The following is a 24,067-nucleotide window of genomic DNA, read 5'->3' on the forward strand; positions in this document are numbered from 1 at the left end:
GGTCCTCCTCTGTAGTACTGGTGTAGACTGGTGTAGACTGGTCCTCCTCTGTAGTACTGGTGTAGACTGGTCTTCCTCTGTAGTACTGGTGTAGACTGGTGTAGACTGGTCTTCCTCTGTAGTACTGGTGTAGACTGGTGTAGACTGGTCCTCCTCTGTAGTACTGGTGTAGACTGGTGTAGACTGGTCTTCCTCTGTAGTACTGGTGTAGACTGGTGTAGACTGGTGTAGACTGGTCTTCCTCTGTAGTACTGGTGTAGACTGGTGTAGACTGGTCTTCCTCTGTAGTACTGGTGTAGACTGGTGTAGACTGGTCTTCCTCTGTAGTACTGGTGTAGACTGGTGTAGACTGGTCCTCCTCTGTAGTACTGGTGTAGACTGGTCTTCCTCTGTAGTACTGGTGTAGACTGGTGTAGACTGGTCTTCCTCTGTAGTACTGGTGTAGACTGGTGTAGACTGGTCCTCCTCTGTAGTACTGGTGTAGACTGGTCTTCCTCTGTAGTACTGGTGTAGACTGGTGTAGACTGGTGTTCTTCTGTAGTACTGGTGTAGACTGGTGTAGACTGGTGTTCCTCTGTAGTACTGGTGTAGACTGGTCTACCTCTGTAGTACTGGTGTAGACTGGTGTAGACTGGTTTTCCTCTGTTGTACTGGTGTAGACTGGTGTAGACTGGTGTAGACTGGTCTTCCTCTGTAGTACTGGTGTAGACTGGTGTAGACTGGTGTAGACTGGTCTTCCTCTGTAGTACTGGTGTAGACTGGTGTAGACTGGTCCTCCTCTGTAGTACTGGTGTAGACTGGTGTTCCTCTGTAGTACTGGTGTAGACTGGTGTAGACTGGTGTAGACTGGTCTTGCTCTGTAGTACTGGTGTAGACTGGTGTAGACTGGTGTAGACTGGTCTACCTCTGTAGTACTGGTGTAGACTGGTGTAGACTGGTCCTCCTCTGTAGTACTGGTGTAGACTGGTGTTCCTCTGTAGTACTGGTGTAGACTGGTGTAGACTGGTGTAGACTGGTCCTCCTCTGTGGTACTGGTGTAGACTGGTGTAGACTGGTCTACCTCTGTAGTACTGGTGTAGACTGGTGTAGACTGGTGTTCCTCTGTAGTACTGGTGTAGACTGGTCTACCTCTGTAGTACTGGTGTAGACTGATGTAGACTGGTCCTCCTCTGTAGTACTGGTGTAGACTGGTGTTCCTCTATAGTACTGGTGTAGACTGGTTTTCCTCTGTAGTACTGGTGTAGACTGGTGTAGACTGGGGTTCCTCTGTAGTACTGGTGTAGACTGGTCCTCCTCTGTACTACTGGGGTAGACTGGTGTTCCTCTGTAGTACTGGGGTAGACTGGTTTTCCTCTGTAGTACTGGTGTAGACTGGTGTTCCTCTGTAGTACTGGTGTGGACTGGTCTACCTCTGTAGTACTGGTGGAGACTTGTCTACCTCTGTAGTACAGGTGTAGACTGGTCTCCCTCTGTAGTACTGGAGTAGACTGGTGTTCCTCTGTAGTACTGGTGTAGACTGGTGTTCCTCTGTAGTACTGGTGTAGACTGGTCTACCTCTGTAGTACTGGTGTAGACTTGTCTACCTCTGTAGTACTGGGGTAGACTGGTCTCCCTCTGTAGTACTGGTGTAGACTGGTGTTCCTCTGTAGTACTGGTGTGGACTGGTCTACCTCTGTAGTACTGGTGTAGACTTGTCTACCTCTGTAGTACTGGGGTAGACTGGTCTCCCTCTGTAGTACTGGTGTAGACTGGTGTTCCTCTGTAGTACTGGTGAAGACTGGTGTTCCTCTGTAGTACTGGTGTAGACTGCTGTTCCTCTGTAGTACTGGTGTGGACTGGTCTACCTCTGTAGTACAGGTGAAGACTGGTCTCCCTCTGTAGTACTGGAGTAGACTGGTGTTCCTCTGTAGTACTGGTGTGGACTGGTCTACCTCTGTAGTACTGGTGTAGACTTGTCTACCTCTGTAGTACTGGGGTAGACTGGTCTCCCTCTGTAGTACTGGTGTAGACTGGTGTTCCTCTGTAGTACTGGTGTAGACTGGTCTACCTCTGTGGTTCTGGTGTAGACTGGTCTACCTCTGTGGTTCTGGTGTAGACTGGTCTACCTCTAGTACTGGGGTAGACTGGTGTTCCTCTGTAGTACTGGGGTAGACTGGTGTTCCTCTGTAGTACTGGGGTAGACTGGTGTTCCTCTGTAGTACTGGTGTAGACTGGTGTTCCTCTGTAGAACTGGTGTAGACTGGTCTCCCTCTGTAGTACTGGTGTAGACTGGTGTTCCTCTGTAGTACTGGTGTAGACTGGTCTACCTCTGTGGTTCTGGTGTAGACTGGTTTCCCTCTTTAGTACTGGTGTAGACTGGTCTACCTCTGTGGTTCTGGTGTAGACTGGTCTACCTCTAGTACTGGGGTAGACTGGTGTTCCTCTGTAGTACTGGGGTAGACTGGTGTTCCTCTGTAGTACTGGGGTAGACTGGTGTTCCTCTGTAGAACTGGTGTAGACTGGTCTTCCTCTGTAGTACTGGTGTAGACTGGTCTACCTCTGTAGTACTGGGGTAGACTGGTGTTCCTCTGTAGAACTGGGGTAGACTGGTGTTCCTCTGTAGTACTGGTGTAGACTGGTCTTCCTCTGTAGTACTGGTGTAGACTGGTCTACCTCTGTAGTACTGGGGTAGACTGGTGTTCCTCTGCAGTACTGGTGTAGACTGGTGTTCCTCTGTAGTACTGGTGTAGACTGGTCTTCCTCTGCAGTACTGGTGTAGACTGGTGTTCCTCTGTAGTACTGGTGTAGACTGGTGTTCCTCTGTAGTACTGGTGTAGACTGGTGTTCCTCTGCAGTACTGGGGTAGACTGGTGTTCCTCTGTAGTACTGGTGTAGACTGGTGTTCCTCTGCAGTACTGGTGTAGACTGGTGTTCCTCTGCAGTACTGGGGTAGACTGGTGTTCCTCTGTGGTACTGGTGTAGACTGGTGTTCCTCTGTAGTACTGGTGTAGACTGGTGTTCCTCTGCAGTACTGGGGTAGACTGGTGTTCCTCTGTAGTACTGGTGTAGACTGGTGTTCCTCTGCAGTACTGGTGTAGACTGGTGTTCCTCTGCAGTACTGGTGTAGACTGGTGTTCCTCTGCAGTACTGGGGTAGACTGGTGTTCCTCTGTAGTACTGGTGTAGACTGGTGTTCCTCTGTAGTACTGGTGTAGACTGGTGTTCCTCTGTAGTACTGGTGTAGACTGGTGTAGACTGGTGTAGACTGGTCTTCCTCTGTAGTACTGGTGTAGACTGGTGTTCCTCTGTAGTACTGGTGTAGACTGGTGTTCCTCTGTAGTACTGGTGTAGACTGGTGTTCCTCTGTAGTTCTGGTGTAGACTGGTCTACCTCTGTGGTTCTGGTGTAGACTGGTCTACCTCTAGTACTGGGGTAGACTGGTGTTCCTCTGTAGTACTGGTGTAGACTGGTGTTCCTCTGTAGTACTGGTGTAGACTGGTGTTCCTCTGTAGTTCTGGTGTAGACTGGTCTACCTCTGTGGTTCTGGTGTAGACTGGTCTACCTCTAGTACTGGGGTAGACTGGTGTTCCTCTGTAGTACTGGGGTAGACTGGTGTTCCTCTGTAGTACTGGGGTAGACTGGTGTTCCTCTGTAGAACTGGTGTAGACTGGTCTTCCTCTGTAGTACTGGTGTAGACTGGTGTTCCTCTGTAGAACTGGTGTAGACTGGTCTCCCTCTGTAGTACTGGTGTAGACTGGTGTTCCTCTGTAGTACTGGTGTAGACTGGTCTACCTCTGTGGTTCTGGTGTAGACTGGTTTCCCTCTTTAGTACTGGTGTAGACTGGTCTACCTCTGTGGTTCTGGTGTAGACTGGTCTACCTCTAGTACTGGGGTAGACTGGTGTTCCTCTGTAGTACTGGGGTAGACTGGTGTTCCTCTGTAGTACTGGGGTAGACTGGTGTTCCTCTGTAGAACTGGTGTAGACTGGTCTTCCTCTGTAGTACTGGTGTAGACTGGTCTTGCTCTGTAGTACTGGTGTAGACTGGTGTAGACTGGTGTAGACTGGTCTACCTCTGTAGTACTGGTGTAGACTGGTGTAGACTGGTCCTCCTCTGTAGTACTGGTGTAGACTGGTGTTCCTCTGTAGTACTGGTGTAGACTGGTGTAGACTGGTGTAGACTGGTCCTCCTCTGTGGTACTGGTGTAGACTGGTGTAGACTGGTCTACCTCTGTAGTACTGGTGTAGACTGGTGTAGACTGGTGTTCCTCTGTAGTACTGGTGTAGACTGGTCTACCTCTGTAGTACTGGTGTAGACTGATGTAGACTGGTCCTCCTCTGTAGTACTGGTGTAGACTGGTGTTCCTCTATAGTACTGGTGTAGACTGGTTTTCCTCTGTAGTACTGGTGTAGACTGGTGTAGACTGGGGTTCCTCTGTAGTACTGGTGTAGACTGGTGTAGACTGGTCCTCCTCTGTACTACTGGGGTAGACTGGTGTTCCTCTGTAGTACTGGGGTAGACTGGTTTTCCTCTGTAGTACTGGTGTAGACTGGTGTTCCTCTGTAGTACTGGTGTGGACTGGTCTACCTCTGTAGTACTGGTGGAGACTTGTCTACCTCTGTAGTACAGGTGTAGACTGGTCTCCCTCTGTAGTACTGGAGTAGACTGGTGTTCCTCTGTAGTACTGGTGTAGACTGGTGTTCCTCTGTAGTACTGGTGTGGACTGGTCTACCTCTGTAGTACTGGTGTAGACTTGTCTACCTCTGTAGTACTGGGGTAGACTGGTCTCCCTCTGTAGTACTGGTGTAGACTGGTGTTCCTCTGTAGTACTGGTGTGGACTGGTCTACCTCTGTAGTACTGGTGTAGACTTGTCTACCTCTGTAGTACTGGGGTAGACTGGTCTCCCTCTGTAGTACTGGTGTAGACTGGTGTTCCTCTGTAGTACTGGTGAAGACTGGTGTTCCTCTGTAGTACTGGTGTAGACTGGTGTTCCTCTGTAGTACTGGTGTGGACTTGTCTACCTCTGTAGTACAGGTGAAGACTGGTCTCCCTCTGTAGTACTGGAGTAGACTGGTGTTCCTCTGTAGTACTGGTGTGGACTGGTCTACCTCTGTAGTACTGGTGTAGACTTGTCTACCTCTGTAGTACTGGGGTAGACTGGTCTCCCTCTGTAGTACTGGTGCAGACTGGTGTTCCTCTGTAGTACTGGTGTAGACTGGTCTACCTCTGTGGTTCTGGTGTAGACTGGTCTACCTCTGTGGTTCTGGTGTAGACTGGTCTACCTCTAGTACTGGGGTAGACTGGTGTTCCTCTGTAGTACTGGGGTAGACTGGTGTTCCTCTGTAGTACTGGGGTAGACTGGTGTTCCTCTGTAGAACTGGTGTAGACTGGTCTTCCTCTGTAGTACTGGTGTAGACTGGTGTTCCTCTGTAGAACTGGTGTAGACTGGTCTCCCTCTGTAGTACTGGTGTAGACTGGTGTTCCTCTGTAGTACTGGTGTAGACTGGTCTACCTCTGTGGTTCTGGTGTAGACTGGTTTCCCTCTTTAGTACTGGTGTAGACTGGTCTACCTCTGTGGTTCTGGTGTAGACTGGTCTACCTCTAGTACTGGGGTAGACTGGTGTTCCTCTGTAGTACTGGGGTAGACTGGTGTTCCTCTGTAGTACTGGGGTAGACTGGTGTTCCTCTGTAGAACTGGTGTAGACTGGTCTTCCTCTGTAGTACTGGTGTAGACTGGTCTACCTCTGTAGTACTGGGGTAGACTGGTGTTCCTCTGTAGAACTGGGGTAGACTGGTGTTCCTCTGTAGTACTGGTGTAGACTGGTCTTCCTCTGTAGTACTGGTGTAGACTGGTCTACCTCTGTAGTACTGGGGTAGACTGGTGTTCCTCTGCAGTACTGGTGTAGACTGGTGTTCCTCTGCAGTACTGGTGTAGACTGGTGTTCCTCTGTAGTACTGGTGTAGACTGGTCTTCCTCTGCAGTACTGGTGTAGACTGGTGTTCCTCTGTAGTACTGGTGTAGACTGGTGTTCCTCTGTAGTACTGGTGTAGACTGGTGTTCCTCTGCAGTACTGGGGTAGACTGGTGTTCCTCTGTAGTACTGGTGTAGACTGGTGTTCCTCTGCAGTACTGGTGTAGACTGGTGTTCCTCTGCAGTACTGGGGTAGACTGGTGTTCCTCTGCGGTACTGGTGTAGACTGGTGTTCCTCTGTAGTACTGGTGTAGACTGGTGTTCCTCTGCAGTACTGGGGTAGACTGGTGTTCCTCTGTAGTACTGGTGTAGACTGGTGTTCCTCTGCAGTACTGGTGTAGACTGGTGTTCCTCTGCAGTACTGGTGTAGACTGGTGTTCCTCTGCAGTACTGGGGTAGACTGGTGTTCCTCTGTAGTACTGGTGTAGACTGGTGTTCCTCTGTAGTACTGGTGTAGACTGGTGTTCCTCTGTAGTACTGGTGTAGACTGGTGTTCCTCTGTAGTACTGGTGTAGACTGGTGTTCCTCTGTATCCTCTTTAGTACTGGTGTAGACTGGTCTACCTCTGTGGTTCTGGTGTAGACTGGTCTACCTCTAGTACTGGGGTAGACTGGTGTTCCTCTGTAGTACTGGGGTAGACTGGTGTTCCTCTGTAGTACTGGGGTAGACTGGTGTTCCTCTGTAGAACTGGTGTAGACTGGTCTTCCTCTGTAGTACTGGTGTAGACTGGTCTACCTCTGTAGTACTGGGGTAGACTTGTGTTCCTCTGTAGAACTGGGGTAGACTGGTGTTCCTCTGTAGTACTGGTGTAGACTGGTCTTCCTCTGCAGTACTGGTGTAGACTGGTGTTCCTCTGTAGTACTGGTGTAGACTGGTGTTCCTCTGTAGTACTGGTGTAGACTGGTGTTCCTCTGCAGTACTGGGGTAGACTGGTGTTCCTCTGTAGTACTGGTGTAGACTGGTGTTCCTCTGCAGTACTGGTGTAGACTGGTGTTCCTCTGCAGTACTGGGGTAGACTGGTGTTCCTCTGTGGTACTGGTGTAGACTGGTGTTCCTCTGTAGTACTGGTGTAGACTGGTGTTCCTCTGCAGTACTGGGGTAGACTGGTGTTCCTCTGTAGTACTGGTGTAGACTGGTGTTCCTCTGCAGTACTGGTGTAGACTGGTGTTCCTCTGCAGTACTGGTGTAGACTGGTGTTCCTCTGCAGTACTGGGGTAGACTGGTGTTCCTCTGTAGTACTGGTGTAGACTGGTGTTCCTCTGTAGTACTGGTGTAGACTGGTGTTCCTCTGTAGTACTGGGGTAGACTGGTGTTCCTCTGCAGTACTGGGGTAGACTGGTGTTCCTCTGTAGAACTGGTGTAGACTGGTGTTCCTCTGCAGTACTGGTGTAGACTGGTGTTCCTCTGTAGTACTGGGGTAGACTGGTGTTCCTCTGCAGTACTGGTGTAGACTGGTGTTCCTCTGTAGTACTGGTGTAGACTGGTGTTCCTCTGTAGTACTGGGGTAGACTGGTGTTCCTCTGTAGTACTGGTGTAGACTGGTGTTCCTCTGTAGTACTGGTGTAGACTGGTGTTCCTCTGTAGTACTGGTGTAGACTGGTGTTCCTCTGTAGTACTGGGGTAGACTGGTGTTCCTCTGTAGTACTGGTGTAGACTGGTGTTCCTCTGTAGTACTGGTGTAGACTGGTGTAGACTGGTGTAGACTGGTCTTCCTCTGTAGTACTGGTATAGACTGGTGTTCCTCTGTAGTACTGGTGTAGACTGGTGTTCCTCTGTAGTACTGGTGTAGACTGGTGTTCCTCTGTAGTACTGGTGTAGACTGGTGTTCCTCTGTAGTACTGGGGTAGACTGGTGTTCCTCTGTAGTACTGGTGTAGACTGGTGTTCCTCTGTAGTACTGGTGTAGACTGGTGTTCCTCTGTAGTACTGGTGTAGACTGGTGTTCCTCTGTAGTACTGGTGTAGACTGGTGTTCCTCTGTAGTACTGGGGTAGACTGGTGTTCCTCTGTAGTACTGGTGTAGACTGGTGTTCCTCTGTAGTACTGGTGTAGACTGGTGTAGACTGGTCTTCCTCTGTAGTACTGGTGTAGACTGGTGTTCCTCTGTAGTACTGGTGTAGACTGGTGTTCCTCTGTAGTACTGGTGTAGACTGGTGTTCCTCTGTAGTACTGGTGTAGACTGGTGTTCCTCTGTAGTACTGGTGTAGACTGGTGTTCCTCTGTAGTACTGGGGTAGACTGGTTGGACCGTTAACATGATAGTTAAACAGTTAAAATCAAACGTAACAAACAGAGTTCATGTCAGGGAAGCACATGTAGATCAGGATATTTCACACATCTTCATCGATCAGCTGATTTAGATTCATCAACACAGATTTAAATTTTAAGGCTCAATAAAGACAGGAGGGAAGAGGGTTTGTGTAAAAATTTAATAAAGTATAAAAGCAATTTAATTTCTAACTCATAAAAATTATCCTGTGAAAAAAATGCTTAAATCCCAGAATATAAATATGAATTCAAAGAAAACAACTTTAAAGACTGAGAGTCCTGGCAGTAGGGGGCGATGTTTCAACTTTACTGCATTAACACCAGGATCTCCTCACCATCATCATCATAACCATCATCATCATCATCATCATCATCCCCCCCACCCCCTGCATCTATATTAAGAAGAAAAGTCTAACTGAAGCTCAAACAGGAGAAAAACATGAAAAGGTGAAAACAGGAGCTGATCTGCTCCAGCATTAGCCTATAAACATTAAACCTATCTTTACTGCTGTTATTGATCAAATTAAACCTGATCAGAGCTGATTGATCTCTGTAGAGGATACATTTGTCAGAGATGATCAGACCCTGATACGGTCTGGTTCAAAGCAGATTCTCTTATTTTTTAAATCTAAAGTTGAAAAAGTACCAAAAACCTAAAAAAAAAAAAAAACTACCTCTGTTTGATAAACAGGACTGAAACACAATCAGAAACCAGAGACTCACTAAATCTAAGGCCGTCTCTCTGCTGCCCCCTGCAGGCAGGAACACATCATGACCACTCAGTGGTGGTAGGGTGTGCCACATGTTGAAATGGTTCAGACATCATTGATAAGACATCAATAATCAATAATATGTACATGGCTGACTCTGTAGGGACTATCTATATGGACAGTTTAAAGGGGGAGGAGCTCCAGCTGTGACACAGAGCTAACAGGCACCATGATAAACTATAAACACCAGGATAAACATCAGTTATCAATAATCAATAATCAATTATCTTTGGTTTCTGATCAGCCTCAGGGCTCACAGGAGCTCAGTAAAAAAACTTTTGGTCAAAGTGCAAATATAAAAAAACGATGAAGCTCCTGGTCCATCACTATCTCTCCTCTGTGGACGAGCTGGTCTCCATGGTAACCGCCCTCACAGGAGGACACAAGGACAACCCCCTCCTTTCTGTTTCCCGGGGTGATGAGACGGAGGGGGCGGAGCTTCAACCTCCTGGAACCGCCTGAGGACAAGCGACAGAGAGTGAGAGAGAGGATATACACCGTGTTCCAGATTATTATGCAAATGATATTTTTCTCTGATTTTCCTAAATATTAATGCAAATGACAGTCAGAATATTTTTCAAGTCATCAGCCGTTAGAGCATAATTCAAATGTTTTTGAACAAACTTCATAATGACAAAATTATTTTTAAAAAAAATAAAAACCTCAAAATGCACTGTTCCACATTATTAAGCACAACAGTTTTTTAAAACAATTTATAGTTTGTAAAGAAGTGAAAATGGTCTTTTGTAGAAATTGCAGCATTAGGAGGTCATATTTACTGAAATCAAAACTATTTCAATCAAAAACATCTGAACAGGCCAAGTTCATGTTAACATAGGAGCCCTTCTCTGATATCACCTTCACTATTCTTCATCCATTGAACTTGTGAGTTTTTGGAGAGTTTCTGCTTGAATTTCTTTGCAGGATGTCAGAATATCCTCCCAGAGCTGCTGTTCTGATGTGAACTGCCTCCCACCCTCATAGATCTTTAGCTTGAGGATGCTCCAAAGGTTCTCAGTAGGGTTAAAGGTCAGGGGAGGATGGGGGCCACACCATGAGTTTCTCTCCTTTATGCCCATAGCAGCCAATGACACAGAGGGATTCTTTGCAGCATGAGATGGAGCATTGTCATGCATGAAGATCATTTTGCTACAGAAGGCACGATTCTTCTTTTTGTACCATGGAAGAAAGTGGTCAGTCAGAAACTCTAGATACTTTGCCGAGGTCATTTTCACACCTTCAGGGACCCTAAAGGGGCCTACCAGCTCTCTCCTCATGATTCCGGCCCAAACATGACTCCGCCCCCTCCTTGTTGACGTCCCGGCCTCGTTGGGACATGGTGGCCATCCACCAACCATCCACTACTCCTCCATCTGGACCATCCAGGGTTGCACGGCACTCATCAGTCAACAAGACTGTTTGAAAATGAGTCTTCATGTATTTCTGGGCCCACCGCAACCGTTTCTGCTTGTGAGCATTGGTTAGGGGGGGCTGAATAGTAGGTTTATACACGACTGCAAGCCTCTGGAGGATCCTACACCTTGAGGTTGGTGGGACTCCAGAGGCACCAGCAGCTTCAAATACCTGTTTGCTGCTTTGTAATGGCATTTTAGCAGCTGCTCTCTTAATCTGATGAATCTGTCTGTCAGAAACCTTCCTCATTATGCCTTTATCTGCACAAACCCGTCTGTGCTCTGAATCAGACACTACTTTCTTCACAGTACGATGATCATGCTTAATTTTTCCTGAAATATCGAATGTTTTCATTCCTTGTCCAATGCATTACACTATTTGACACTTTTCAGCAGCAGAGATCCTTTTTCTTTCCCATGTTGCTGAAACCTGTGGCCTGCCTGATAATGTGGAACATGTGGAAAAGTGCATTTTGAGGTTTTTATTTTCAAAAAAATAATAGTTATCATTATGAAGTTTGTTCAAAAACATTTGAATTATACTCTAACTGCTGATGACTTGAAAAATATTCTGACTGTCATTTGCATTGATATTTAGAAAATCAGAGAAAAACGTCGTTTGCATAATAATGTGGAACGCAGTGTAAATGTATACAGCTCACTGCTTTAGTCATGAAACTGATGATAATTAACCAGAATCTAAATTATAACCAACATTTCCTAACACCTTTCGTCTGCTCTCATCATTAACGCCAACGCTGCTTTGACATGAAACTGATGTCAGCCTCTCTCTGGTCAAGGTTTTCATGCTTTTGACTTCTTTTGATCTGACCTTTGTTTCATTCTGCGATACTGCAGTAACATGTTGGGCCTAAATTCACACAGCAAACATAAATACCAGTAGGAAAAAGTTTGTTTTCACATGAAAACCCCAAACATGTTTAATGAACCACTTTAATAACTTAGAATGCAACGTCCATATTATTATCTACAAATTTAACAAAAGAGCAGAGTTTTGTACAGCACTGCATGGCATCAATTATTTATCAGTAGTCTGCTTTTACTCGGCCTATCAACACAATTTAAAAACTGGTATATAGTTTGAAATCCATACTTTCAGCACAAGTTGAACTGGAGACTCAGTGAGGCTGCATCTTGCTGCTAAGCCACCTTTAATCGGTCATGTGATTTGTTAGTAGACTCCAGAGGGTTAAACAGAGCAAACATGGACCTGCCATCTAAACTAAAACAGAAGACAGTAAAAGAGTGTTTGGTAGAGTCATTCTTTCTTGTAACAATGGTTCTTAGTCCTTGGCCCCAGGTTAACCCTAAGCCTAACCCCTGTCCCTGTTTTTTTCCTTTTAAAAGGAGCTACATCTGTAAGGAACATTCATTTGTGGGATGAGCAGCAGAGCTGAGTCTATAGGTAAGTCCAGGAAAAATGTTCAGAATCTTCTCTGCTTAACAGCTGATTCTACTATTGACTCTTGCTCTGAGCTTCTGGTACCCTCAGGTGCTGGCAGGTGTCTGACTGGCTCCTGATAAGCAGCGCCTATGAGCGTGGGCCCTGCTGGTGGTCCTAGTGGTCAGTCAGTGTCTGCTCCAAGAATCGGCATATTTGACTGATCTGGATAGAGCCGATGTTCTCCAAAACCAAGTTGGTATTGGAGCGAGCCCTAGAACTATCTCCAAACTGAGGGCCAAGATCCATACAACAGTTTCCTCTCCCCGTCAGCTCTCAGGAACCGTCAGCTGTCTTCTACAGATTTACAGTCAAGGTTTAAAGGACCATCTGACCAACGGCTCTCTCCCCAGACAAACCAGAACAGCCTGAACACAGCCAATCTCTGCTCTCATAGGTCTGCCATGACTGTCCGTCACCATCCTGACAGGTGGCCAGAGGCCCTGGAGCCTGCTGGAGGACCTGGGCCCTGGAGCCTGCTGGAGGACCTGGGCCCTGGAGCCTGCTGGAGGACCTGGGCCCTGGAGCCTGCCCTGTCCTCTACCAATAAAAGTAAAAATAAATGAATGAAAAAATAAATGAAGTCTGTACCTGATGATCTGGACCAGCTCTATGAAGGCCTCGTCCACGTTGTACCTGTTCTTGGCCGAAGCCTCCATGTAGTGGATCCTGTTCTCTGAGGCAAATGCCTGAGCGTCCTCTCTGGAGATCTACAGACAGAAAGATGAACAACAGACAGAGATGCATGGTGAGTTTGTGTATTTGATTTATATCTAAACAGGATTCTGGATCAAACTCAAAAGTTCCGATGTCAACCATACCTCACTCATTCATCCCTCTGACTCTGGTCATTTATATAACCTTGTCATTTCTAACCTCCTGTCAAAACCACCAGGAACCATCAACCATCAGAAAGCAGTAACCATCAGAAAGCAGTAACCATCAGAAACCATCAACCTTCATAAACCAGTAACCACCAGAAAGCAGTAACCATCAGAAACCAGTAACCATCAGCAACCATCAACCATCAGAAACCAGTAACCATCAGAAACTATTAACCATCAGAAACCAGTAACCATCAGCAACCATCAACCATCAGAAACCAGTAACCACCAGAAAGCAGTAACCATCAGAAACCAGTAACCATCAGCAACCATCAACCATCAGAAACCAGTAACCATCAGAAACTATTAACCATCAGAAACCAGTAACCATCAGCAACCATCAACCATCAGAAACCAGTAACCATCAGAAACCATCAACCATCAGAAACTAGTAACCATCAGAAACCAGTAACCATCAGGAACCATTAACCATCAGAAACCATTAACCATCAGGAACCAGTAACCATCAGAAACCATTAACCATCAGAAACCAGTAACCATCAGAAAGCAGTAACCATCAGAAACCAGTAACCATCAGAAACCATCAACCTTCAGAAACCAGTAACCACCAGAAAGCAGTAACCATCAGAAACCAGTAACCATCAGCAACCATCAACCCTCAGAAACCATTAACCATCAGAAACTATTAACCATCAGAAACCAGTAACCATCAGCAACCATCAACCATCAGAAACTATTAACCATCAGAAACCATCAACCATCAGAAACCATCAACCATCAGAAACTATTAACCATCAGAAACCAGTAACCATCAGGAACCATTAACCATCAGAAACCATTAACCATCAGGTACCATTAACCATCAGAAACCAGTAACCATCAGAAACCAGTAACCATCAGCAACCATCAACCATCAGAAACCAGTAACCATCAGAAACTATTAACCATCAGAAACCAGTAACCATCAGAAACCATCAACCATCAGAAACCATTAACCATCAGGAACCAGTAACCATCAGAAACCATTAACCATCAGAAACCATCAACCATCAGAAACCAGTAACCATCAGAAACCATTAACCATCAGAAACCAGTAACCATCAGAAACCATCAACCATCAGAAACCATTAACCATCAGGAACCAGTAACCATCAGAAACCATCAACCATCAGAAACCATTAACCATCAGGAACCAGTAACCATCAGAAACCATTAACCATCAGGAACCAGTAACCATCAGAAACCATTAACCATCAGAAACCAGTAACCATCAGAAACCATTAACCATCAGAAACCAGTAACCATCAGAAACCATTAACCATCAGAAACCAGTAACCATCAGAAACCATCAACCATCAGAAACCATTAACCATCAGGAACCAGTAACCATCAGAAACCATTAACCATCAGGAACCAGTAACCATCAGAAACCATTAACCATCAGAAACCAGTAACCATCAGAAACCATTAACCATCAGAAACCAGTAACCATCAGAAACCATCAACCATCAGAAACCATTAACCATCAGGAACCAGTAACCATCAGAAACCATTAACCATCAGAAACCAGTAACCATCAGAAACCATTAACCAACAGAAACCATTAACCAACAGAAACCATTAACCATCAGAAACCATTAACCAACAGAAACCATTAACCATCAGAAACCAGTAACCATCAGAAACCATTAACCATCAGAAACCAGTAACCATCAGAAACCATTAACCAACAGAAACCATTAACCATCAGAAACCAGTAACCATCAGGAACCATTAACCATCAGAAACCATTAACCATCAGAAACCAGTAACCATCAGAAACCAGTAACCATCAGAAACCATTAACCATCAGAAACCAGTAACCATCAGAAACCAGTAACCATCAGAAACCATTAACCAACAGAAACCATTAACCATCAGAAACCAGTAACCATCAGGAACCATTAACCATCAGAAACCATTAACCATCAGAAACCAGTAACCATCAGAAACCATTAACCATCAGAAACCATTAACCATCAGAAACCAGTAACCATCAGGAACCATTAACCATCAGAAACCATTAACCATCAGAAACCAGTAACCATCAGAAACCATTAACCAACAGAAACCATTAACCATCAGAAACCAGTAACCATCAGGAACCATTAACCATCAGAAACCATTAACCATCAGAAACCAGTAACCATCAGAAACCATCAACCATCAGAAACCATTAACCATCAGGAACCAGTAACCATCAGAAACCATTAACCATCAGAAACCAGTAACCATCAGAAACCATTAACCAACAGAAACCATTAACCAACAGAAACCATTAACCATCAGAAACCATTAACCAACAGAAACCATTAACCATCAGAAACCAGTAACCATCAGAAACCATTAACCATCAGAAACCAGTAACCATCAGAAACCATTAACCAACAGAAACCATTAACCATCAGAAACCAGTAACCATCAGGAACCATTAACCATCAGAAACCATTAACCATCAGAAACCAGTAACCATCAGAAACCAGTAACCATCAGAAACCATTAACCATCAGAAACCAGTAACCATCAGAAACCATTAACCATCAGAAACCAGTAACCATCAGGAACCATTAACCATCAGAAACCATTAACCATCAGAAACCAGTAACCATCAGAAACCATTAACCATCAGAAACCATTAACCATCAGAAACCAGTAACCATCAGGAACCATTAACCATCAGAAACCATTAACCATCAGAAACCAGTAACCATCAGAAACCATTAACCAACAGAAACCATTAACCATCAGAAACCAGTAACCATCAGGAACCATTAACCATCAGAAACCATTAACCATCAGAAACCAGTAACCATCAGAAACCATTAACCAACAGAAACCATTAACCATCAGAAACCATCAGATATATAAGAAGATATATAGTCTCACCACTCTCTGGGTCTCCAGGTCGGACTTGTTTCCCACCAGAACCATGGGGAAGTCATCTCTGTCCTTCACCCTCAGGATCTGCGTGTGGAACTTCTGGACTTCATGGTAGCTGAACGACGTGACAGGAAACAAAAACATGGAGGTTAAAAAAGGAAAACTTAAATTCTGATGTGGAATCTTATTCATGAATCTGTATGATCCAGATTTTGTTCTCTGGATGGTCTACAGTCTCTAGGACATCTAATGGACTAAAGGACCTGTAAGAGAACCTGAAGAGAACATCTAGTAGAGAACAACTAGAAGAGAACAATCCGTCTGATCCATTATTCTGATTGTTCTGATTGAGGACTACATTAAAAATACAGGTTCATCTAAAAACTGAGAATATCATTTAAAGTTCAATATTTCTGTCTCTCATGTCAGAAGGGTAAACCCATATATTATATAGACTCATTACACATAGAGTGAAATATTTCAGCCTTTATTTCTCTAAATGTTGATGATTATGGCTCACAGATAAGAAACCCCAAAATTCAGAGTCAGAAAATGAGAATATTAATAAGATCAATAAAAGGATGTTTTAGACAGAAATGTCAGGCTTCTGAAAAGTCTGTTCATTTCTATGCATCAATACTTGGTTGGGCCTCCTTCTGCATGAATTACTGCATCAATGCGGCGTGGCATGGAGGCGATCAGCCTGTGGCACTGCTCAGGTGTAATGAAGCCCAGGTTGCTTTGATAGCGGCCTTCAGGTCATCTGCATTGTTGGGTCTGGTGTCTCTCATCTTCCATAGATTCTCTATGGGGTTCAGCTCAGAGTCACAGTAACTCCATGGTCACTGAAGCAGCTTTTGGTACCTTTGGCAGTGTGGGCAGGTGCCAAGTCCTGCTGGAAAATCAAATCAGCATCTCCATGGTGCTGGTCAGCAGAGGGAAGCATGAAGGACTCTAAAACTTCCTGGTAGATGGCTGCACTGACCTTTGACCTGATAAACACCGTGGACCGACACCAGAAGAGGACAAACCACCACTGACTGTGGAAGCTTCAAACTGGACCTGGAGACAGCTGGATTCTGGTCCTCTCCTCTCTTCCTCCAGACTCTGGGACCTGGACTTACAAATGAGATGCTAAATGTGCTTTCATCTAAAAAAGAGGACTCTGGACCACTGAGACCACTACAGTCCAGTTCTTTGTCTCCACAGCCCAGGTAAGACTCTTCTGACGTCTCTGGTTCAGGAGTGGATTGACATGAGGAATGCCACATTTGTAGTCCAGGTCTTGGATACAGCACTCTGAACAAGCAGCTTCTTTAGCAATGACCTTTGACCTTCCCCTCCTTGTGGAGGGTGTCAGTGACTGTCCTCTGGACCTCTTTCCAGTCTGCAGTCTTCCCCATGATTGTGGATCCTACTGACCCAGACTGAGACCATCTAAAGGCTCAGGAACCTCTGCAGGTGTTTGGACTTCATCAGCTGGTTAGGGTGTGACTCCATGACTTTACAATATTCAACTTTTTCACAAGATTCTCATTTTCTGAGACTCTGAATTTTGGGTTTCTTATCTGTGAGCCATAATCATCAACATTTAGAGAAATAAAGGCTGAAATATTTCACTCTGTGTGTGATGACTCTGTATAATATATGGGTTTACCTTTCTGACATGAGAGACAAAAATATTGAACCTTTAATAATATTCTCAGTTTTTAGATGAACCTGTATTATCATATCAGTTATTGTCTGATGTCATATTGACTCTCCTGCCTTCACAATAACGACTCTGTTTGCGAGGAGGTGAGACCTCAGACTCAGGTGGATTACCTGCCGCGGTCGTTGAGAGCAAACACTAATAAGAATCCTTCTCCAGATCTCATGTACTGCTCCCTCATGGCTCCAAACTCCTCCTGACCAGCGGTGTCCAAGACTGTCAGAGAGGCAGAGGTTAGATTTATGATACAGAGAACTATTATACTACTCAACAAAAGCCTGAAACTCAGCACAAGACTGACAGAGGGAGAGAGAGAGAGAGAGAGAGAGAGAGAGAGAGGTGTGGTTCTTACTGTCCAGTCTGGTCTCTTTCCCATCCACGGTGCAGATCTTAGTGTACGAGTCCTCAATGGTGGGGTCATAGTCCGAGACGAAGTAAGACTGAGCAGAAAACAGAGTTTGAACGGGAAACAGTAGGATAAAAGACTTGTTTACACCATACAAGGATCAGAGACCTTTACATAACAGGAACCCCAACAGACCAGGAACCTTTACATACCAGGAACCCTAACATACCAGGAACCCTAACAGACCAGGAACCTTTATATACCAGGAACCCTAACAGACCAGGAACCTTTATATACCAGGAACCCTAACAGACCAGGAACCCTAACAGAACAGGAACCTTTACATACCAGAAACCCTAACAGAGCAGGAACCCTAACAGAACTGGAACCTTTACATACCAGGAACCCTAACAGACAAGGAACCTTTATATACCAGGAACCCTAATAGACCAGGAACCCTAACAGAACAGGAACCTTTACAAACCAGGAACCCTAACAGACCAGGAACCCTAACATACCAGGAACCCTAACAGACCAGGAACCTTTATATACCAGGAACCCTAACATACCAGGAACCCTAACAGACCAGGAACCCTAACAGGGCAGGAAACTTTACATACCAGGAACCCTAACAGAACAGGAACCTTTACATACCAGGAACCCTAACAGACCAGAAACCCTAACAGAACAGGAACCCTAACAGAACAAGAACCTTTACATACCAGGATCCCTTACATAACAGGAACCCTAACAGAACTGGAACCCTGACAGACCAGGAACCTTTACATACCAGGAACATTAACAGAACAGGAACCCTAACAGAACAGGAACCTTTACATACCAGGAACCCTAACAGAACAGGAACCTTTACAAACCAGGAACCCTAACAGACCAGGAACCCTAACAGAACAGGAGCCTTTACATATCAGGAACCCTAACAGAGCAGGAACCCTGACAAACCAGGAACCTTTACATACCAGGAACCCTAACAGACCAGGAACCCTAACAGACCAGGAACCTTTTCATACCAGGAACCCTAACAGAACAGGAACCTTTACATACCAGGAACCCTAACAGACCAGGAACCCTAACAGAACAGGAACCTTTACATATCAGGAACCCTAACAGACCAGGAACCTTTATATACCAGGAACCCTAACAGACCAGGAACCTTTACATACCAGGAACCCTAACAGAACAGGAACCTTTACATACCAGGAACCTTTACATACCAGAAACCCTAACAGAGCAGGAACCCTAACAGAACTGGAACCTTTACATACCAGGAACCCTAACAGACAAGGAACCTTTATATATCAGGAACCCCAACAGACCAGGAATCCTAACAAAACAGGAACCCTAACAGACCAGGAACCCTAACAGAACAGGAATCTTTACATACCAGGAACCCTAACAGAACAGGAATCTTTACATACCAGGAACCCTAACATACCAGGAACCCTAACAGACCAGGAACCTTTATATACCAGGAACCCTAACAGACCAGGAACCTTTATATACCAGGAACCCTAACAGACCAGGAACCCTAACAGAACAGGAACCTTTACATACCAGAAACCCTAACAGAGCAGGAACCCTAACAGAACTGGAACCTTTACATACCAGGAACCCTAACAGACAAGGAACCTTTATATACCAGGAACCCTAATAGACCAGGAACCCTAACAGAACAGGAACCTTTACAAACCAGGAACCCTAACAGACCAGGAACCCTAACATACCAGGAACCCTAACAGACCAGGAACCTTTATATACCAGGAACCCTAACATACCAGGAACCCTAACAGACCAGGAACCCTAACAGGGCAGGAAACTTTACATACCAGGAACCCTAACAGAACAGGAACCTTTACATACCAGGATCCCTTACATACCAGGAACCCTAACAGAACAAGAACCTTTACATACCAGGATCCCTTACATAACAGGAACCCTAACAGAACAGGAATCTTTACATACCAGGAACCCTAACAGAACAGGAATCTTTACATACCAGGAACCCTAACATACCAGGAACCCTAACAGACCAGGAACCTTTATATACCAGGAACCCTAACAGACCAGGAACCTTTATATACCAGGAACCCTAACAGACCAGGAACCCTAACAGAACAGGAACCTTTACATACCAGAAACCCTAACAGAGCAGGAACCCTAACAGAACTGGAACCTTTACATACCAGGAACCCTAACAGACAAGGAACCTTTATATACCAGGAACCCTAATAGACCAGGAACCCTAACAGAACAGGAACCTTTACAAACCAGGAACCCTAACAGACCAGGAACCCTAACATACCAGGAACCCTAACAGACCAGGAACCTTTATATACCAGGAACCCTAACATACCAGGAACCCTAACAGGGCAGGAAACTTTACATACCAGGAACCCTAACAGAACAGGAACCTTTACATACCAGGATCCCTTACATACCAGGAACCCTAACAGAACAAGAACCTTTACATACCAGGATCCCTTACATAACAGGAACCCTAACAGAACTGGAACCCTGACAGACCAGGAACCTTTACATACCAGGAACATTAACAGAACAGGAACCCTAACAGAACAGGAACCTTTACATACCAGGAACCCTAACAGAACAGGAACCTTTACAAACCAGGAACCCTAACAGAACAGGAGCCTTTACATATCAGGAACCCTAACAGAGCAGGAACCCTGACAAACCAGGAACCTTTACATACCAGGAACCCTAACAGACCAGGAACCCTAACAGACCAGGAACCTTTTCATACCAGGAACCCTAACAGAACAGGAACCTTTACATACCAGGAACCCTAACAGACCAGGAACCCTAACAGAACAGGAACCTTTACATATCAGGAACCCTAACAGACCAGGAACCTTTATATACCAGGAACCCTAACAGAACAGGAACCTTTACATATCAGGAACCCTAACAGACCAGGAACCTTTATATACCAGGAACCCTAACAGACCAGGAACCTTTACATACCAGGAACCCTAACAGAACAGGAACCTTTACATACCAGGAACCTTTACATACCAGAAACCCTAACAGAGCAGGAACCCTAACAGAACTGGAACCTTTACATACCAGGAACCCTAACAGACAAGGAACCTTTATATATCAGGAACCCCAACAGACCAGGAATCCTAACAAAACAGGAACCCTAACAGACCAGGAACCCTAACAGAACAGGAATCTTTACATACCAGGAACCCTAACAGAACAGGAATCTTTACATACCAGGAACCCTAACATACCAGGAACCCTAACAGAACAGGTATCTTTACATATATGGAATTTTAATAGAGCCCATTTCAGAGAAAGGCCTGTCTTCTGTTCCTGGCTTGGTGTTACCATAAACCTTCTAATAGAGCTGATTTCAGATCTGATCATTTATCAGTGAATATTTTTTTCTTGTTAAATTTCACCAGCAGCAGCAGGAGTAGGAGAAGGTGGAGGAGGAGGAAGAGGAGGAGGAGGAGAAGGTGGAGGAGGAGGAGGAGGAGAGCTGGGTGGACAGAAATCCGGAGTCAGTGGTGTTGATGATGACTTTGTTTGCTGTTGTATTTCATCAGGATGAATTCCAGCTTGTTTCATAACTCAGAGGAGCTCTAGCAGATTCGACATTCAGCTGTTAAACATGTGTGTTCCTGTCAGCATGAGTCACTCCCTCTACTCTCAAAGTTTAACTCTAAAACTTCATCACTGCCTCAGGTCAGTCTGTATAACCCAGATAGGTCTGTGAGGAGCCGGCAGGATGTTTGACCATAACCTCTAAAAGCCTCATCATGTTGTCTAAACTCCGTCACAGAGGGTTAGCTAGATGTGATCTGTTAGGTCTTCAGTGTTAACCAGAGCTCGCGGCTCCGTCTGTGTGAACGTTTGTCATGTTAGCGTCACCACAGACGACGTTGGCTAACTCTGAGTGGAGCAATAACCACATCTGAACCTGAGCTCAGCGGGTAATCAGAGGGTTAGACAGTAAAAACAGAGGAACAATCCTTTAAAGGAGCTCTGACCATCGTAGAGGGGGGGGTCCGATCAGATCTTTGAAGGTTAGACATCACAGCTGATAGAACCAGGACTGCAGTCGTAGATGGAGTCCTCTCACTTTGAGTCTCGAAACCTCAGTGATCCACAGAGATCCAAAGAGACCCTCAGAGATCCACAGAGATCCTCAGATATCCACTGAGACCCCCAGAGATCCACAGAGATCCTCAGAGATCCACAGAGTTCCTCAGAGATCCACTGAGACCCTCAGAGATCCACAGAGTTCCTCAGAGATCCAAGGAGACCCTCAGAGATCCTCAGTGATCCACAGAGATCCTCAGAGATCCTCAGAGATCCACAGAGTTCCTCAGAGATCCACTGAGACTCTCAGAGATCCTCAGTGATCCACAGAGTTCCTCAGAGATCCACTGAGACTCTCAGAGATCCTCAGTGATCCAGAGTTCCTCAGAGATCCACTGAGACTCTCAGAGATCCTCAGAGATCCACAGAGTTCCTCAGAGATCCACTGAGACCCTCAGAGATCCTCAGAGATCCACAGAGACCCTCAGAGACCCTCAGAGATCCTCAGAGATCCACAGTGAAACCAATAATGTTAACATCAACAAGAATGAACCGCTTTCAGTTATTACAAACACTAGATCAGGGTTGTTCAAATGTCCCAGGACTAATAAACCCAGCTTTAACAGGATGACTGGGAAAACTTCAGGAAAACTTCAGGAAAACTTCAGGATAACTTCAGGATAACTTCAGGAATGTGCAATAAACCACATTCATCTGTATAATCTGTACACATGTCCATACAGAGCCTATATATAAAATGATGTACGTGCATCTGTGTGTATTGATGTTCATATAAAAGGCTCCCCTATCCAATAAACAGCTGTAATTTTGGATTTGTAACTTACATTTCTATTTTTCCTGATTTGTATTTATTCACGCTCTTTTATCCTCGTGTGCTTAGTTTACTCCACTCTTGCTGCTGTAAATTTGGAATTTCCCCTTGCTAGACTTATAAAGGAATATCTTAAGAAAACTTCAGGAAAACTGCAGGAAATTCCCCTACAGAGGGAGAGAATCCCTGTGGAAGTCTACAGCTGTGGAGGAAAACCTGAATCTTTGACAGATGTTTCCAATGTTTCTGTAGTTTAGAGGGTGGAGGAGATTTATGTTCATTATTGATCATCTATCATCTCTGTGTTTAGCTCTGAGTGTTAACAGATAATCAGAGTAATCAATCACTGATCCATCAGTTCAGTTAACTTTTTGGTGTTATTGATCATCTTTACAGACTGACTCTCAGAGGGTTCATTAGCTCATATTGATCACCATCAGCTGATCAATAAAGATGATAACTCAGAGATCAAACAGCCTGTGATTGATTGATTGATTGATTGATTGATTGATTGATTGATTGAGTGAGTGATTAATCGATGCCTACCTGGATGAACTGGATGGTGAGCGCGCTCTTGCCCACCCCCCCTCCTCCCACCACCACCAGTTTGAATCTCTCCTCCTCGGCGCTCATTCTGACCCTGAACCGGGTCTGATCCTGGACTTTATCCTGGGTTTTTTCTTGAGTTTATTCCGGGTTTAAACGGGTCTGTGTTAGTCCTGGTCTCGGGGAGGGGAGGGTTCCCAGCAGAGGCCCCGGGTCCGATCAGTCCTCGGTCTGAGGTCTAAACTCGGTCACTCGGTGACCATGGTTTCCGGACTCTCGGTAGTCCAGCAGCGGGTCTTCCCTCTGATCCCAGGCGGAGACAGACGCCTGTTTTCGGTCAGAGCTTGTTTCTCGGTGGCCTGTGGAGCTCCGGACTGGGGCTGGTCTCAGCTGAAGGTCTGAAGGTCTGAGGGAGGAGCCGCTTCCTCTTCCCCAGCAGACTGACTAAAGTACCAAACCCGGACCAGGGCTGCAGCTGGACTGAGTTAGAGTTAGTGAAGTCTCCGTAAGGGGGGCCGTTAGGGCTCTGGTGGTCGTTCCTGGGTACCAGGTCCTGATTAAAACCGGACTGTCTGCTGGATGATTGAGGTGAAATCTGAGTTGAACATTCCTCTGCCGTTTGTCACTTTCCTTATTTGGTCAATCGGGGGGTTCGTGACGTCACCGCAGACTCCTTCTGAACAGGATGTGAAAAAGCAGCGCGAGGGCAGGTCAGCTGACGTCATCCTGATCAGAACCATCTGGATCAATGAAGAGTAGATCAATAGATGTATAGATTATTAAGTGTTGATGTGAGTCTAGGTGTGGTCTGTCTACCTGAGCCCTGAGGGAAAACATTCCTCACCTGTACCTGAACACGCTCAGGTCACCTACAGCCAGAGGGGGCGCTGTGGAGGCAGAGAGGTAACAACAGCAGCCAGAGGG

At 45.5% G+C, this 24,067-nt stretch overlaps 1 protein-coding gene across 1 annotated transcript; it reads right to left on the reverse strand.

The window, feature by feature from the left end:
* Window positions 1-8,360: 8,360 nt before the first annotated feature.
* Window positions 8,361-23,775, reverse strand: rras (RAS related). Its single transcript, XM_041817597.1, has 6 exons — window positions 23,144-23,775; window positions 17,686-17,773; window positions 17,447-17,549; window positions 15,629-15,737; window positions 12,450-12,568; window positions 8,361-9,442 (listed from the first exon to the last, which is right to left on the reverse strand). Exons 1-6 carry the CDS (start codon window positions 23,228-23,230, stop codon window positions 9,355-9,357), a joined length of 594 nt encoding a protein of 197 aa, XP_041673531.1. The 5' UTR covers window positions 23,231-23,775; the 3' UTR covers window positions 8,361-9,354.
* Between the last annotated feature and the right edge of the window lie 292 nt (window positions 23,776-24,067).

Source organism: Cheilinus undulatus, linkage group 21 (assembly GCF_018320785.1).
Source record: "Cheilinus undulatus linkage group 21, ASM1832078v1, whole genome shotgun sequence".
NCBI lineage: Eukaryota > Metazoa > Chordata > Actinopteri > Labriformes > Labridae > Cheilinus > Cheilinus undulatus.